The 18,085-nt window shown below is 35.8% G+C and overlaps 1 protein-coding gene across 1 annotated transcript; it reads right to left on the reverse strand.

Annotated features, from left to right (window-relative positions):
* Positions 1-1,144: 1,144 nt before the first annotated feature.
* On the reverse strand, positions 1,145-4,028 carry LOC131027332 (peptide-N4-(N-acetyl-beta-glucosaminyl)asparagine amidase A). The gene has a single exon (XM_057957353.2). The coding sequence runs from the start codon at positions 3,290-3,292 to the stop codon at positions 1,496-1,498; it is 1,797 nt and encodes a 598-aa protein (XP_057813336.1). The 5' UTR covers positions 3,293-4,028; the 3' UTR covers positions 1,145-1,495.
* Between the last annotated feature and the right edge of the window lie 14,057 nt (positions 4,029-18,085).

The raw sequence follows: 18,085 nt of genomic DNA on the forward strand, positions 1-18,085 counted from the left end.
GTTGTATGTCTTGATTATATCTCGAGGCTTTAGTAGAAATATGATAACTGTACACAGCCTATTAGATGATGCATTTAGAGTCTAGACAGATGAAGTAGAGTTTATTGCAGTTGTTCCTAATAGAACATCAAGTTTAAAGTAAGATTAGTCTAAACCAAAGCTATTAACAGCTGTGGTATAACGACTGATCCTAAGAAGAGCTTATAGTAGATGAGTATAAAACTTCAATTCACATCTTGGTTAGCATTTTTTTTCAAGTTGCCATTAAACAGAATTTTTGGTATTGTTCCTATTGGATGCAAGTTTAACAGATTCCATAACAATTATTAGACAAAAGACTATTTTTGCAGCCTTGACAAGTTAAACCAGAAATTTATACAATTATCATTACTGCCAAGTTGTATTATGTGGTTCTAAACCAAGAAAGCACTCAAAGTAAGAAGAAGGGCTTCTTGCTATTATATTTCTTTTGAAATATCAAATATATAACTCAAATATATCCTGCTGTTGGCACACAATTCTTGAGAACAAAACTATCATATTGTTTGTCTCACAGGTCATGCTGGAATTCGGTCTTGCAGAAATGTTTTAGCCTTCCTCATGCATATGAATATCCATCAGTTAGCAACTTGATAACAATTATTATTGAGGAAGTACTAGTTAAATGATTTTGATGTTAACTCTGAGGGAAAATAAAAAGCAAGAAAAAAATCAGTGAGCAACTCTTTAAATATACCTCGTGCATTTTGCTGAATATTTCATGACAAATTTATCCTTGGTTAATCTTCAGAAAAGCATCCTGAGAGTGGAAAAAGTTTTAAAAGGAAATGGCAAAAAGATATTATTATCATTTCATATCCCTACTTATGTTTAATTTGAAAGAGAAGTAGCAATAATAACATTAATGTAATACTCCCCGAGCAAACTGAGAGAGGAGAGAAGAAGACTCAGCAAATCAACGTTGTTTGGTTCCTAGGGGAATTCCATTGCATTATATTCTTACAGCAAAAATCAAAGCTTTGTCTCATGGGCATGGATTTGCATTAAATCACTGCCTTTTCTGGCATCCCAATGGGGAAAGGTTAAATGATTTTAAAAATTATACACTTTTCACTATATTCCATCAATTCAGAAGCAAGCTATATGGTATTGTGAATATGAAGAATTTATTTTTATGAATTTTTACAGGAAATATTTTACACTGAAACAAAATAGCATGCATCAAATCACATAAGTAATGACACATTTGTTTTCTGCAAGTTGTATTTTAAGAGCACTGATGATGGGATTACACAGTACTGAACAATTCAATTCTTTACCATTGAACCATAGTGCTACGAAGTCCAACTTCATGCCATTTGATACAAAAAAGTTGCTGATTTATAACATCTGAGAATAAATTGCCTGTCAACAAAATAAAATAACTGGAAAAGCGGAACCTACCTTTGTGTGGCCTGCCAAGGCTTTCTATGAAGAAAGTTATTCTTAAAAGTTATCAGGACGTGCTGCCACAGAAAGTGTCTACATGGTCTGAAAGAAACGTATAGTTGCTAACACTCAAAGATCTAGAATAGCAACCTTCAGTACTCCGATAACTGTACGTCTGTTGGGTGCTTCCCAACCCACTGCTGACTAAGTTCTTCTGAATAACGATATAGCCCTCTGCATTCTGAGTAGTACCTAAGGAGCTGAAAAAACTATCCGTTGGGGCAACAATGGAAATATCCATATTAAATCCATTTGAAAAGTTTGCCGTGTCAAGCGTGGTATCATTACCTTTGTCCACCTCGGCAAAATACATATATGTGGGAAAAGACCTATCAACTTGAGTAGATAATAGTATCCCTGTGGGCACCTCAAGTATAGCACTGCTTTTGGCCCTTATACTCTGCTCCACAATCTGTACGTCTCCATTGTTTTCAAAAGTCATTGAATTTATATACTTATACTCTTGTGAAATGTGAGTAGTTAACTTCCCCTGAGATGATTCTACCCAACCGGAGTGGGAAATCGTCCTGTGGGCAGATGTAACAAAGGATCCATTCAGGCCTACTATGTTTGACTTTGAATGAAGATTGGTCTTTAAAGGGGGCGCTTCATATTCAGTTAATTTTCCACTTGTTCTTGAACTCTTGTTATCAAGCCACAAGTGCAAATTTGCATCCACAAACCACACACTGAGAGCATTGGTCACAGTCAAGCTAAATTTATGCTCTTCTCCATCCAACAATCTTCCCAAAAATGATGTGATCTCAATTTCATAGCTAGGTAGACTAAAAGACCCAATACCAGAAACAGGACGCCAGAATAGTGGATTAATCCCTCCTGTATAAACAACAGGAAATGGCCAGACAGCACCAACCACTATATCATCTACCAAAACCACTACCTCTCTAAAAGGCCCATTACCTGCTGTGTTGGTCAAATTGTTAGCCTCGACATACTCATTAGGGGGATTGGAGTACCAGAACTCATCATCTGCATGGAATGAAACATAAATCTCCAGAACTGCCCTGTAAGCATTAGGTGGTATGCGCAACGACTTCCCCTGCACATCTGATGCATTGTGTATTTGGAACCATGCGCCCGCATTCTGTGAGTAGGGCAAAGAAATGGGCATAATAGAATCTGCATACCCATAATGATGCAAGCCCATCTCCCCCTTCTCTTCATAAAAATGGAACGTTATATTGACATGAAAGATTCCAGTATAGGTTTTATCTATTACATTGTCAAGCTTCACTTCAAGAATCTGAGGGCTCTTCAGCAGTGGCGAATACTTAGTTATATCCCTGAAAATAGTCCATTCAATTCCTGTCTTTGTGGGCTCTGCTGTGCATGTCCTCAGAATCTCCACGCCACTCAACCATACCCCTGCAATTCTATCGAACTGCCTTCCTATACATGTTGCCTTCCACTCCATAATCACTTTACTCCATTTGTCAGGGCACCATTTGGGGGGATTATAGTCCACTATTACGGGAGGTTTTCCTATTGTGTGCGCAAAATCATATTGTAAAACATGGATAGAGCAGGGCCTCTCCTTGGGAAGTTCAATGGGTTTTGTGACCTCAAAAAATACCAATGGGGGTGTTTCATTTCGAAATTCAGTTTGACTAACCTGGTACGCGGATCCTTCAGTTTGGGGATGAATTTGACTCTCCTGGTATGTGAGTATTTGAATTTGATCCAAGATCTCCCTCTGCCTTCCAAGATTCACCATTGCATGAGCTTCACTGGCCATCAGTATCATCGTCACAGCCATTTTCCACCATTTCAGATGAACCTCCATTCTGAATATTTTCTAACCTCGCCCAGGATCTGATGAATCTCCTAATATAAATTTATCTCACACTCCATGGTCTCATACAAGCCAGCAGACTCGATGTATATTTTGCTTGAAAATGGAAAATGTAGCCAAAACCTATGTACGTTTTCATTAAAAATATGGGATTCGATATCTTTAAGGCATACAAGATTAATGTGGCCTTCCGAACTCCCTTAGAATAGTAGGTCCCGTCGGCATCCATCGATCAGGTTTACTGGGGCCCGCCAACTAATCTGCCTCCCTGAAGCGGGGTTGATGGACCCTAACCGATGGACAGCACGCACGACCTCCTAACCGGAAGGAAGGCAAGCGCTCTACAGAATGAAGCTCGTCCGTTAGTTAAGAAAGTGAACGGATGGAAGCTCGTCGATCTAGTCGTTGCTGAGCTATAGTGACCTTAGCGGCCTACGTTCAATCATTTTGGCGAAACCTACTGGTACCCCTCATCTTCACGAAGTACCATTACCACCCTGCATCCCTGCGCAGAGTGGGTTGAAGAGAAAGAGGAAAAAGATTGAATCATAACAACCCGTCATGATTATCTACGTATCAACAACGGATTTTAAGGACGGATCCCGCATGTAACGATGACTGATTTGAAGGCTCTTCTTTTATGCGGGCAAATAAAAATTTGAGGTTCGCCGATTTAAGGATCAAATTTTGTTTCAAATTTTTCAGGTCCATCTTTGTGGGCAAGCAATGCATTTAGACGTGCACTCTTGTTTTTACCTTTTTATATTAGAAAGGCATTGCTTTGTCATGTAAAGATGCGCATCCTCTGAATAGCCTTAGTTTGATGGCCGTATGGCTGTATTTGGGCTGTTTTTTTCTCTCCAAAATATGGTTTAAAACTCTGAGGAGGAAGAGAGAATTTTGGGCAGACTTTTTAAAAAATTCTACGATATAACAGACAATTTCTACAATAGCGAGTGCTTTTACGATATAAATGTTGTTCGTTATGATAATTGTATTCTTAAAAAATAGCATTCGAAAATCGTCATTAGATAATCTACTTGACTAGCATGCCGGGCTGTCAAATTTAATCTGTCTGTAGTAGCGGAGAGAGATTCTGTGACATCATCCCTATAATTTTTATTGGACTTTCAAGCTCAACATATCGTCACGCCGGAGAAAAAAGACCGGCAAAAATAATAAATTACTAATGCTCAATTCTATTATAGATTGATCTATTTAATTAGTAGAATTCTAAACCTAGTATATCTATATTTTGAAAAAAATATACCTAAAATAATGTAGAGAGATCACATAATTGTCTTGTATGTTTATTAGTTGTCAAGAAGAACATGGAGATGAATAATTTGCACTCTTTCACTCTCATTAAAGATGTAAGAGTTCATTTTTTTGTTTACGGAATTTGTATGTCATTGTAGATGCCTCACGACATAACTAGTAGATGCCTCGCGTTGTAGTGTCTCTCCTTGACTCGTCCTTTCTTTTGTGCTTCGATAGATTATACTGGCATAGTTTAGACTATTTTTGTGATGCTTTGACTAGATGTTTATGGATTTATTTATGTTTTAGATGCTTCTTTATGGATAATAGACATATTATACTATGCTTGACATTATGCTTTCATGTGGATGATGATATTCCTATACTTTTGTGCGGATGGATTACTCTATGATGATCGTTGTGCGTTCACTTCTATGCATGTATCATGTTTGTTCTATGATTATTTGATGTTATTTTATTATGTACTAACCCCATTCTATGATTATGATTCTATGTGATGCATTGATGCTATATTGGGTGACTGTCTGTGTGAGTAGAGACGATTTCATATCACTCATTGTGAGTATGATATGTCATCGCGATTCTTTATCACTTGTTTGTTCATTATATACTGTATATGTTGTATCGTGGCTTTGTGGATGCAGGATTTGCAGTTACCAGACATCGACTCCACCTGGCTTCACATGTCTGAGCGTGTGTTATCCCAAAGGCAAGTTGATCGAAGTTGACATGATGTCCCACCCTACACTCTAGGTTTAAGTTGATTACCTTGTCAGTTTAGAGTCTTGGCACGAGTCGTGGTTAGTGTGTAATGCTTTCTGGGTTTATTCTTTGGTGGTTAGCATGATGTAGCTTGGTAATTATTGATTTGATTATTTATTAATTAATTGATCAAATAAAATGATTTATATAGTTTAATAATGTTAAATTAAAATAAAAGATTAATATAGTTTATAATAATAAATTAAATAAATAGTTGGTATAATAGTTAATAATAAAGTGTTGTTAAATTAATGTTATTATTATGGATTCCTTGGTTTTATATTTAATTAGTGGATTGACTATACCTGGGGTTATCAAGGATTATTTATTATTGTTTATTATTAATTATTGATTATTATTTATTAATCATATGTGGTATTTATTTATACCCCTTGGTTATTTAATTAATTGAGTTTTTCTATAATTATTTGTGCCCATGTTTTTATGAGTGGTTTATATTATTATTTTCTTGTTACTCTTTTGGGTTAATTAGTAGATTCTTTTTACCTACCCTATTATTCTATTGGTTATATTTTTTGGTAAGTAAATAAAATAATATTTTCTAATTCTTACCTTGGGTTTTGCAATGGTTGGTAAGAGATATATTATTTTGTAATATTTTGATTGGCGGAGATTTTCTATAGTTTTAGTTTGATTTTTTATTTATTTGGCTTCCTGGGTATTTTGTTGGGTTAGCATTTCGAGTATTATTTTGCAAGTTGGATTTGGCTAAGGATTTTGGATTTTGAAGATTGCTTGAAGATTTCTTGGTTTGGATTGTGGATTGCGTTTCTTCGAATTCTTTCCATTAGTTCTATTTTTCCAGGTTGGAGGACTTATCGTTCTATGCAAAATTTATTTCTACGAAAGATTGTATTCTTTGTGCATTTTATTGTCTTTGGGTAGCATGGGAAAATATAAATATAAAATATAATCAGAGTTAAATTTATTTCATATGAATTTTCATATATGGTTTAAACTATAGGATGGGGAAAGAAATACATTCCTTCTGTTTTCTGAGATTTGCTATTATCATGAGCGATCGGCTCTATAAGTGCTTGCTTATGTGTTTGGTTTTGGTATTTTGTATGCAGACCCTTGTATTAATCTAGGTCTCGACTTGCCTTGAATTCTTTTGTGGTATTTGTGAACAATGATTATTTCATGCCTAGATATTATCGGCAGAATATTTTGTCAAAGTCTTGTTTATGTTTATTTGTTTATTTTTTAGCTTGGAAGGTTGTTCCTTCGATTTATTTTGTCAATGCATTTCTATTGATTATATTCTTGGGATTTTATTTTATGCCTTCAATTTTATATAGTTGTCGCAAGTTTTATGTTCTGTCTCAGCAATTGCGTTGCTACTTTGTATGTGTTGTTTCTTTTATCAAATGCATTGTTTCTTTAGGCAATTGTGTTGTACTGGGTTGTGAATGCATTGTCATGTAGGGTATATGCGTGATTTAAATGTAAATGTGTTGTAAAATGTGTCGTATGCGTTGCTCTGTATAACAAAAGCATTGCAGGATTTGTCATATGTGTTGTTCTGCATAGCATATGCACTAAACTGCTTGTTTTCAGTAAGTTTGTCAATTTGATTTTTTTCTAGTTTTTTGTTTTTGTTCTTCAAAATCCAGAGGTTGTTTTTTGATACCTGAGTTGTTTCAGGTCTGTTTCATTGATTGATTATTGGTTATTTGGCTTGTTTGTGTGATTATCTTGCAGCCAGGCTCAATTGTTGTATTCTTTAATGATGATTGCTTTGTTGTTGGATTGGTTGGATGCCTTGGTAAGCTAGGTCTTGTATTGTTGAGAGATCATGGTTTTGTGGTAGAATTTTGTGTTGTTACCCTAAGGTCTAGGTGCATGCAAGGGGGGGAGTGGGCTTCATAGTGAGTGACTAGGATCGCATGGAGTGGGTTGTCAAGTCCATTCGGGGTCCAAATGTCTAGGTATCTCACTAGGAGTTTTCCAATGTAAACAAGTGATAACTTAATTAATAATTTTTGGTTTGGGTAGAATAGTTCATCTTAATAAGATAAGAATATAATTAGTCCCCTTTGCTTTGCCTAGCAGTGGTTGACCTGGATAGGTTTGGGAAGACCTTGGTAAAACCCATGTAAGCTAATCTCTCTCACTCCATAAAGTTATCACATGTGCTTTGGGACATCCGGTATTGGTACCTAGGTACCCACATGTTGCATGTGATGACACTCTTGCTCCCTACATGTAGGTCCTAACGCCTTGAGTTCTACTTGGTTGTGTTGCCTCTGGAGGGTTCTGTATTTGGAGGGTTTGTGTTGATGGTTATCATTTGGTTATTTTATGTTTACTTAAGTGTTCCTTGTTGTATTGGTCTTTCCTTTGGTTGTTAGGTGTCAGCCTAGATCTAGAGTATGTGTGGGATCTTGTGTTAGCTCATAGCACGGGGGGTGGTTCCTTTGGTTCCACATGGTCGGGTGGTTTGATGCCTTCTTCCATTGGGATGTTCTTCGTTGGATGCTCTTGTGTGGATGTGGATATCTTGTCTTCTCACCTTTGGATGGATTCTTGTAGCAAATTGATGTAAATAATTATATGGCAATGTATATAGTGATTCATGACGTAATTGAAATGTAAATAGGACCATTTTCCTTGTGGTGAAGGATATTGTAATATGTTGTAATAGTATGTTGGAAGAATAAATAATGTAACTTGTAATATTGGTTCATTAATGGAAATTGATTCATGGATGTTTATATGGTCTTATGTAAAGTTGGATATATATTAGATTATCCTTTGATTAGTTCATGATGACAGAAATGTATAAGCAATTTGGGAGTAGGAACATTTGGTATTGGTATTTTAAAATGAACTTAATAAGGATTGGTTAAGTATGCTTAGTAGATGGATATAATCATGATATAGAATAGTGAAAGATCATGTGTGCATTGTAAGAATGATTCATGTTAGGAATTGGTATGCATTTAGTCCATGGTGGTAATTGTGATAATATGCTTATGGCGTTATTGTTTATCGTTAGTTTAAGTGATGACGTTGAGATGACCTAGAGGATACTTTGATATGTTATGTTTATTTCCACTTGCGTTGTGTTCTTATGTGTAATTGATCATGACGGTTAGATGTTATATGGTTAATGAATGACTATTGCATTTGTGTAGCTGATGATAATAGTTGCATTACTTGATATTTAAAAAAAAAAATTAATCTCTATTGCATGTTAGTTAGTGTACTTCTATAGGGTATTTTGGTGGGCATTACATTTGGTATCAGAGCTCATGTTCATACACTAGGTACTCTGGTTTCATATGAGCCCATTATGTGTATTAGCACTTTAGTATAGGATTAGTCGCAAGATTATCCCTAGCGGTTGTTTTCTTGCATTTAGTTGCTTTAGATTTCATCTTATAGTATTTTGTGTCTTGCTTAGACAAGATGCTTGCTAGAGGTAGAGGTCGTGGTCGTGGTGGGTGTATGTGTACTCGACAAAATCCTCGTCCTGAGGTTTTGTAAGAGTCACACCATGAGGAGCAACAATAGGATCAGTAGGTGGAAGGAGAGCAAGTTAGTAATGTGATTCTGCAATTGGTCAATTTGCTTCAGGGACTTCTTGATCGGTTGGGTCCGAAACAAGAAGAGAATCAACAAGAGGGATCTCATCATGATAGTCATCAGGATAGAGAGGTAGAGCAAGAGCGAGTGAGGGAACATTTGCGTTCACCTTGGAGGATAGATGATGTAGTACTTGATCAGGATTCGGTTGCAACAAGTCATATGAGAGACCTTTTGAGAGCTCGTCCTCCTACTTTTGATGGTTCAGGCAGTGGTTTAGAGGTAGAGACTTGGTTGCTTGATATGGGTAGGTGTTTTTCCATGCATCTGTAAGGTAGTAAAACCAAGGCTAGGTGCATGATAATGTATCTTCAAGACTTTGCTTCCACTTGGTGGCATATGGAGGAGTGGAAGCTTCATTTGGACATTGAGTCAGTATCATGGGAGTTATTTTTAGAGCATTTTTGTGTTCATTTTCTGTCAGATCTTTGGAGACAGCATAGGACCGATGAGTTTCACAACTTGAGGAAGCAAGACATGACAATAGAGCAGTATGAGAAGAAGTTCTTTGAGCTTGGACAATATTTTGGATTAGCAGATGATGATGTGATGCTTGTGCAACATTTTATCAGAGGTCTTGATGATCGCATCAGTGGTGATGTTCGAGTCCATGAACCCAAGTCTACGGCAGTAGCCATGGAGAAGGCACAAATGGTTGAGGAGAAGCTTCTGTCAAGAGGTCCTTCAATTGTACAGAGTGTTAGTTCTCCAATATCAGGTTCAAATGTGAGAGGTACTTAGTCGCAGGCTTTAGGACATGCTAGGAGGGATCCTCCTTCATCTAGAGGTGATAATTCTTAGCAAAGGGAGAGTTCTCGGGATCATAATTCTTTACGCGGGCACAAATTATGTAGTGACATAGAGTGTAATAGGTAGCGTGCTTTCTGTTTTCAAGGTTCGCAGGCAGCACGGAGTTCTTAGTAGAACTCTAGTGGAGGTAGTTTTCAGTAGCCTAGTGCACCTTTAGTCATTTGTGGTTTCACTAGAGGGAGTTGTTTCACTTGTGGTTAGCAGGGACATTATGTAGCGAGTTGTCCACAACAGTCTACATAGGTATATGTTCAGCGACTAGTAGCTTCAGAGCCCACAGTTGGCGATGCAGTGAGGTCTCATCATGTTTTTGCGGCAGTGGATCACTGTCAAAGAGAAATTGGAGAGTCTTCAGGTCATTCTTTGGTGATCGTGCACGTTTTGTGGCATCAGGAGTTGATCCTCAGGGTTCGCAGCATGGTGCAAGAAAGGGTCCAATGCGGCCTGAGTATAATTTATCAATATTTTTTTCAGTGGATGCAGTATTTTAGACAATTATTTTCCTATTTGTTTCAGGCTTTCAGGAGTAATCCTTGGACAAGGGGGGGAGGATGTAGTGTCTCTCCTTGACTCATCCTTTCTTTTGTGTTCGGTAGATTATACTGGCATAGTTTAAACTATTTTTGTGATGCTTTGAGTAGATGTTTATTTATCAATGTTTTAGATGATGCTTTATGGATAATAGACATATTATACTATGCTTGGCATTATGTTTACATGTGAATGATGATATTTCTAGACTATTGTGCGGATGGATTAGTCTATGATGATCATTGTGTGTTCACTTCTATGTGTGTATCATGTTTGTTCTATGATTATTTGATGTTATTTTATGATGTACTAAACCCATTCTATAATTATGATTCTATGTGATGCATTGATGCTATATCGGGTGACTGTCTATGTGAGTAGAGACGATTTCATATCACTCATTGTGATCATGATATGTCATCATGATTCTCTATCACTTGTATGTCCATTATATACTATATATGTTGTATCGTGGCTTTGTGGATGTAGGATTTGCAGGTACCAAACATCGACTCCACCTGGATTCACAAGTATAAGCGTGTGTTATTCCAATGGCAAGTTGATCGGAGTTGACATGATATCCCACCCTATACTCTAGGTTTAAGTTGATTACCTTGTCATTTTAGAGTCTTAGCATGAGTTGTGGTTAGTGTGTAATGCTTTCTGGGTTTATTCTTTAGTGGTTTGCATGATGTAGCCTAGTAATTATTGATTTGGTTATTTATTAATTAATTAATCAATTAAATTAATTTATATAATTTAATAATGTTAAATTAAAATAAAAGATTACTATAGTTTTGGTGCAGGAGCACCTAGGCTACCATCAAGCCTCTATGAGGCAAATTTTGAATCTTTTGTGTTTTGAAGTATGAAAAGTTGTAATAAGGTGTTGCAAGGCCATATAAGATGTAATGATTCCATATATGATGTAATAAGGTCATTGGGACTAATGGTTTGTATGTTGAGCCCTAATGGGGGCCATGTTGGCACCTATTGACAAAATTGGCTTAATGTGGAAAATATGTCTCAATAGGTCAAGTATGATGTTTGATGTTATGTAAGGGTATTATGGACCTATTTGTGTCATTGTTGATTCATTGAAGTCATAGGTTGGGTCTAGGATTAAAGTTAGTCAAAGTTGCTTATGTTGTCCAAAAATTGCTCAAGCAACTTTTTGTGTTTAAAGGGGTGATATGTGTTGGTTAGTAATAAAAGATCAAATGTTGGTTATAATCATTGGGGAAGGCATTAAGACCATTAAATAAGCCTTTCCACAGTTTGAGTAAGGGTTGATATGTGTTGGAAAGAAGAAAGTCAATATAAATTTCATTGTTTATTGCACTTTTCCTGAGAACTCCCACGTGACAGTCTGATAAAAGGTATTTTCCATTAAATAATTCATTCATTTTGCACTGATTGACCATTGGAGATGAGAGAGAAATGAACTACCTCTGATTTGTCTTTTGTATCATTTAGTTTCATTAAGTTTTTAGAAAGATATCTCAAATTCTGTAAAATTAGTCTAAACCCTTATCTAGGGTAAACCGAGATTGTTAAAAAATTCTCTTTTTTTTCTTTCATGTCAAATAAGCTACTCCAATGGGTGGAAATTCTTTGTACATATTTGTTGTCTATTTTCTATGTTTTGCAGGGTACCATGAAGCATTTGGCACGTGTAATCATGATGGTAAAGGACTGAAATTCAGTGTCTCAGACTAAGAACACAACGGTTCAATAAAGTTGGTGAGAGAGTTGGAAGGTGTAAGGAGGCATCCCAAACAAAAACCAAGTAATGATCACCAAAAGAACTAATTCAAAAGACCACAACTCGTGACTGTCCTAAGTCTCATGATGACTATCATAGTTTGACAGTACTTTGTAACCACTACACTTTACATGCTTAAGAGTGAACTTGGTGTTGAATTGGATATCAGAGGGTAGTAGGGTGTATTATCATCTTCATCGCTTGCATTTGAGGGGTTGAGAACACTTTGTGTTATAATGATTGTCCCAAAGTACATGAGTGTCATAAAACATGTCAAGACAATCCTAATGAGCAGTGTACTGACTGTGAATGAAGAGTAACCATGTTGGGTTGATTGGGTGGGTATAGAGTCAAGAGTGGGAGTTTTGTGAAGTCCTTGAAGGGATTGCCAAGAGTATATGTGGTTGGAGTAGTCTTTTTATGTTGGACTAGAGTTTGAGAGTCCTAATTGAGCATGTACTAGGGTGAGTGACTAGTAGAAGGTCTTATGGTGTTGGAGTGTTGGAGGACTTGGGGTTTGGATTCACATGTGTTCGAAAAGTATATGTGAGCATGTTCCAATGAGTGGATGAAGGCTAGGAAACATGATGTATTGTACCTTGTGAGTACCAACAACCTTGTGAGGGGTCTTGTGAGATTTTAGAGGGTTATCACCTTATTGCATAGGTGAGTTGGGAGAAAGATCTCCCCCTATTGATTGAGTTCCTTGGATGCTATGCATCAAGTTTATAATAATGAATTAAATAAATAGTTGGTATAATAAATAGTTATAAAGTGTTGTTAAATTAATATTATTATTATGGATTCCTTGGTTTTATATTTAATTAGTGTATTGATTATACCTTGGGTTATCAAGGATTATTTATTATTATTTATAATTAATTGATTATTATTTATTAATCATGTGTGATATTTATTTATACCTCTTGGTTATTTAATTAATTGGGATTTTTATAATTATTTGTGCCCATGATTTTTTGAGTGGTTTATATTATTATTTTCTTGTTACTCTTTAGGGTTAATTAGTAGATTATTTCTACCTACCCTATTATTCTATTGGTTTTTTTTTAAAATGCCTTTTTAACTTCACTGGTGACGCTGGCATGACACGCCCTCTAGCTCCACATGAACACTTTTGACCTAGAGCTATGAACCAGTGAGGCCACAACTGGGGGACCTAATCCCCACACTTCACCTGTTCAAACCCACGAGCACAACGGCCCAACGAAGACACAAGGCATCCAAGCACAATGGCCCAACAAGGGTTTGAACCTTGGTGGTCGCTTCACCAACGAAGTGTTTTAACTGTGACACTACATGTCCGAAGATAATTATTCTATTGGTTATATTTTTGGGTAAGTAAATTAAATAATATTTTATTATTCTTACCTTGGGTTTTGCAATGGTTGTTAAGAGATATATTATTTTGTAATATTTTGATTGGCAGAGATTTTTTATAGTTTTAGTTTGATTTTCTATTTATTTGGCTTCCTGAGTATTTTGTTGGACTAGCATTACGGGTATTATTTTGCAAGTTGGATTTGGCTGAGGATTTTGGATTTTGAAGATTGCTTGAAGATTTCTCAACTTGGATGGTTTGTTCTTCTTCAAATTCCTTCCATTACTTCTATTTTTCCAGGTTGGAGGAATTATCCTTCTATTCAAAATTTATTTCCAGGAAAGATTGTATTCTCTGTGCATTTTCAAAAAGATTGTCTTTGGGTAGCATGGGAAAATATAAATATAAAATATAGTCAAAGTTTAATTTATTTCATATGAATCTTCATATATGGTTTGAACTATAAGATGGGGAAATAAATATATTCCTTCTGTTTTCTGAGATTTGCTATTGTTGTGAGCGATTGGCTCTGTAAGTGCTTGCTTCTATGTTTGGTTTTGGTGTTCTATATGCAAACCCTTGTATTAATCTAGGTCTCTGCTTGCCTTGAATTATTTTGTGGTATTTGTCAATTGTGATTATTTCATGCCTGGATATTTTCGGCAGAATATTTTGTCAAAGTCTTGTTTATGTTTATTTGTTTATTTTTGAGCTTGGAAGGTTGTTCCTTAGATTTATTTTGTCAATGCTTTTCTATTGATTATATTCTTGGGATTTTATTTTATGCCTTCAATTTTATATAGTGGTTGCAAGTTTTTTGTTCCATCTTAGCAATTGCGCTATTACTTTGTATGTATTTTTTTTAATCAAATGTGTTGTTTCTTTAGGCAAATGTGTTGTACTAGGTTGTGAATGCATTGTCATGTAGGGTATATGCATGATTTAAATGTAAATACGTTCTAAAATGTGTTAGATGTGTTGTAGAAAGTAGTGAAAGCATTGCTCTGTATAACAAATGCGTTGTAGGATTTGTCATATGCGTTATTCTGCATAGAAAATGCCCTAAACTCCCTGTTTTCAGTAAGTTTGTCAACTTGATTCTTTTTCCAATTTTCTGTTCTTGTTCTTTGGAATCCAGAGGTTGTTTTCTGATATCTAAGTTGTTCCAGTTCTGTTTAATTGATTGATTATTGGTTATTTGGGTTGTCTATGTGATTATTGTTATACAACTCAAATAACTCGAAGACAACTCAAATGGGGGGGGGGGTGAATCAGTTGTCACAGATTACCAAAACCTTAAGCAATTAAAAATTTAATACCATAACCCAAAATATTAATACCAGAATGTTTAAACCAAATACTAGAATAGTTGTTAAACCAATTAAGCATAAACAATAATCACATAATAACTACCATCCACATGACACCAAGATAATAATAAGATTTATATGTGGAAAACCCGGTAAAGGGAAAAACCACAGTGAGAAGCCTACCCACAGTCAAGTAGTACTTCTGCAGCAAGTATGTGAATTACAATTGAGGGGCATGCACTTGCAGGAAGGCCAACAGCCTAGAGTGCACTACTCATCACAAAAGGAGTCACACTGACTACATAGAAATCCAAACTACAATACGGAGAAGAGGTTGAACTGCAAAGATAACATCTTCTATGCCAGAGTAAAGTTTTGGTTAAGCTCAATACCAGAGGACTAAATCCTCTTGTATAAACCCAATTCGATCTCCAATGATCAACCAAATCCTCTGCTTGAGTGATATTACATTATTCACACATTACATATCCATATCCCATTCCCATGATCTTTTCCCTATCATAATCTACAATGATATCTTACATCTATATATACAAACCCTCGACCATAAACAATCAGGTTGGCTACCGGTCAATAAAACAATTACATAATTACAAAACATGTTGGCCTTAGACCAAACAAATAATATTCAACATATAAGACATCTCAAAAACGTATCGAGAAGTCCAATCCATATGCTTCATTAAATTGGTCCATAACCTAGACCAACCGGGACCCAATATAGGTCCACACGGTACAACAATGATCTCCATTCACCAAGTCTCAAACATGACCACCAACAACATCCTAAAACTCCACCAAAAGCTGCACCAACACCACTTATGCAATGCATCGAAGATCTTCAACAAAATCTCTCTCGATGAAACCCTCATCAGAACCACAAGCCAAGCTTCCAAGCAAACAGGATAGAATCCGATCACCAGACCAAAACCAACTTACTGAATATGAACATGAGTATCATGAATAAGTCAATTTCATAACGAAATCTTATCGGAGTCTATTAGATCATGCCAAATCCAAACCAACCAGAAACTACTCAAGTTGCCGGGACCAAAAGGGTGTTGGTAAAGCATCCAAACAACTAGTGTTGGCATCAATGACAAAACATCAATGCAACACATAATCAATTCCACCAAATGGCCAACAATCTCCCCCTTTGACATTAATGGTAACACTAGATGTGAAAAACATCTAAGTACCAAGAAATGCTAAACAAATCTCCCCTAATGGAAGACAACCAACAATCTCCCACATACAGATGTAGCAATGAAGTTCTAAAACAATGACCAAACTCCCCCTATGAATGATATCTCTGTAAAGCTGTGAATTATATTATACATATATCTCTCCCCCTTCTTTTTCTTTTTCACATCAATATCTCACCCCCTTTTACATCAATGCTAAAAATCCGACAAAAATATCAAAGCAAAAACATAAACCATTGAATCACAAAGCTGACTACTCCCCCTAAGCAATAGCATCCCCATATTTGTGTGAAAATGAAAAGTATCTATGATAGTGCATACCGGACTAATGCCAAGCTGCATCAATCAGTTCTTTGTTGGAGGGGCAGAAATTCCCAATCTGTCTCTGAAGTACTCAAATGATTCCTTAGGCAAAGGTTTAGTGAAAATATCTGCAATCTTCTCTTTAGTGTTCACATAAACTAGTCTAAATTCATTTGCTTCCACCTTTTCCTTAAAAAAGTTATACGTGATAGATATGTGCTTTGTCTTAGAATGAAATACCAAATTCTTTGATATATCAATAGCAGTAGAGTTATCATAGTGAATAACTACCGATCCATTACAATCCACCTTTATATCCTTCAACATTTGCTTCATTTATAGAAATTGTGTATAGTTAGTAGCAACAACAACATACTCAGCTTCAACAGTAGATAAAGAATTACATGATTGTTTCTTGCTGATCCATGAAACCAATTTCTTTCCAAGAAAGAAAGCTCCACTGGAAGTACTTTTATGGTCATCAACATCTCCAGCCCAATCATCATCTGTTTATGCACATAAAGTAAAATCAACATCCTTAGGGTACCACAAACCATTTTTTGATGTACCTTGCAAGTATCAAAAAAATCATTTTCACTGCACTCTCATGATTTTCTCTAGGATCACTCTAAAATATTGATACAATACAAATAACATTCATTATGTTAGGCCTTGTCTAAGTTAAATAAAGCAGACCTCCAATCATATATTTGTATCTTGTAGGATTTACCGGTGGAGAAACATCTTTCCTTGTCAATTTCTCACTTGTAACCATAGGAGTACTTACCGGTTTAGAATCTCCCATACCAAATTTTTTCAACAATTCCTTAGCATACTTAGTTTGACAGATGAAAATACCTTTATCAGTTTGAGTAATCTACAAACCAAAGAAAAATTTCATTTCCTCAATCATAGACATTTCAAATTCTTTCTCCATATTGTTAGTAAATTCCTTACACAACTTATCTTCACCTCCAAAAATGATGTCATCAATAAATACTTCAATAATTAGTATATCATTATTAGCGACCTTATAATATAAATTACTATCAACATTACCCTTAGTAAAACCAAGCTTCAAAAGATATTTATCCAGCCTTGCATACTAAGCTCTAGGTGCTTGTTTCAATCCATATAAAGCTTTCCTTAACCTACCAGGTTGCTCAATATAAACTTCCTCATCAAGATCCCCATTCAAAATTGCACACTTAACATCCATCTAATAAACCTTGTAGTTCTTATGAGAACCATAGGCAAGAAATAATCTTACAGCTTCAATCAATCTGATCTAATTCTTCTTCCATAGCTTTGAACCAATATTCATCTTTACATGCCTCAATTACTGATACCGGTTCAACTTGTAAAATTAAACATATCTCATTAGTTGACAGTCTTCTTCTTGTCATCACTCCATTGTTCTTATCCCAAATGATATGATCTTCTGAATGATTCAATCTCACATACCTAGGAGTCCTCTGACTCCCTGTTCCTCTTCCCTATACTTCAGTTAATGTAGAATTCTCTGATACTGCCGGAGTAACTGGTTCAACACTTTGTTCCAATAAAGGTGCTACCAGTTCAGATATAATAATTTTCACCGTCGGTTCCTTCTCATAAACTCTGATTTGACCTTTATTCAACTCATCCACTTTGACATTAGCACTCTCCACAATTCTCTGCAATCTCTTGTTATAACATTTATATGCTTTTCTTTTATTAGAATAACCAAGAAATATGCCTTCATCACATCTAGGATAAAAATTTGCCAATGATATCATCTCTCCTGATATAACATTTACTACCAAATATTCTGAAATACTTAACTATAGGTGTATTGCCAAACCA

Source organism: Cryptomeria japonica, chromosome 3 (genome assembly GCF_030272615.1).
Source record: "Cryptomeria japonica chromosome 3, Sugi_1.0, whole genome shotgun sequence".
NCBI classification, from domain to species: Eukaryota; Viridiplantae; Streptophyta; class Pinopsida; order Cupressales; family Cupressaceae; genus Cryptomeria; species Cryptomeria japonica.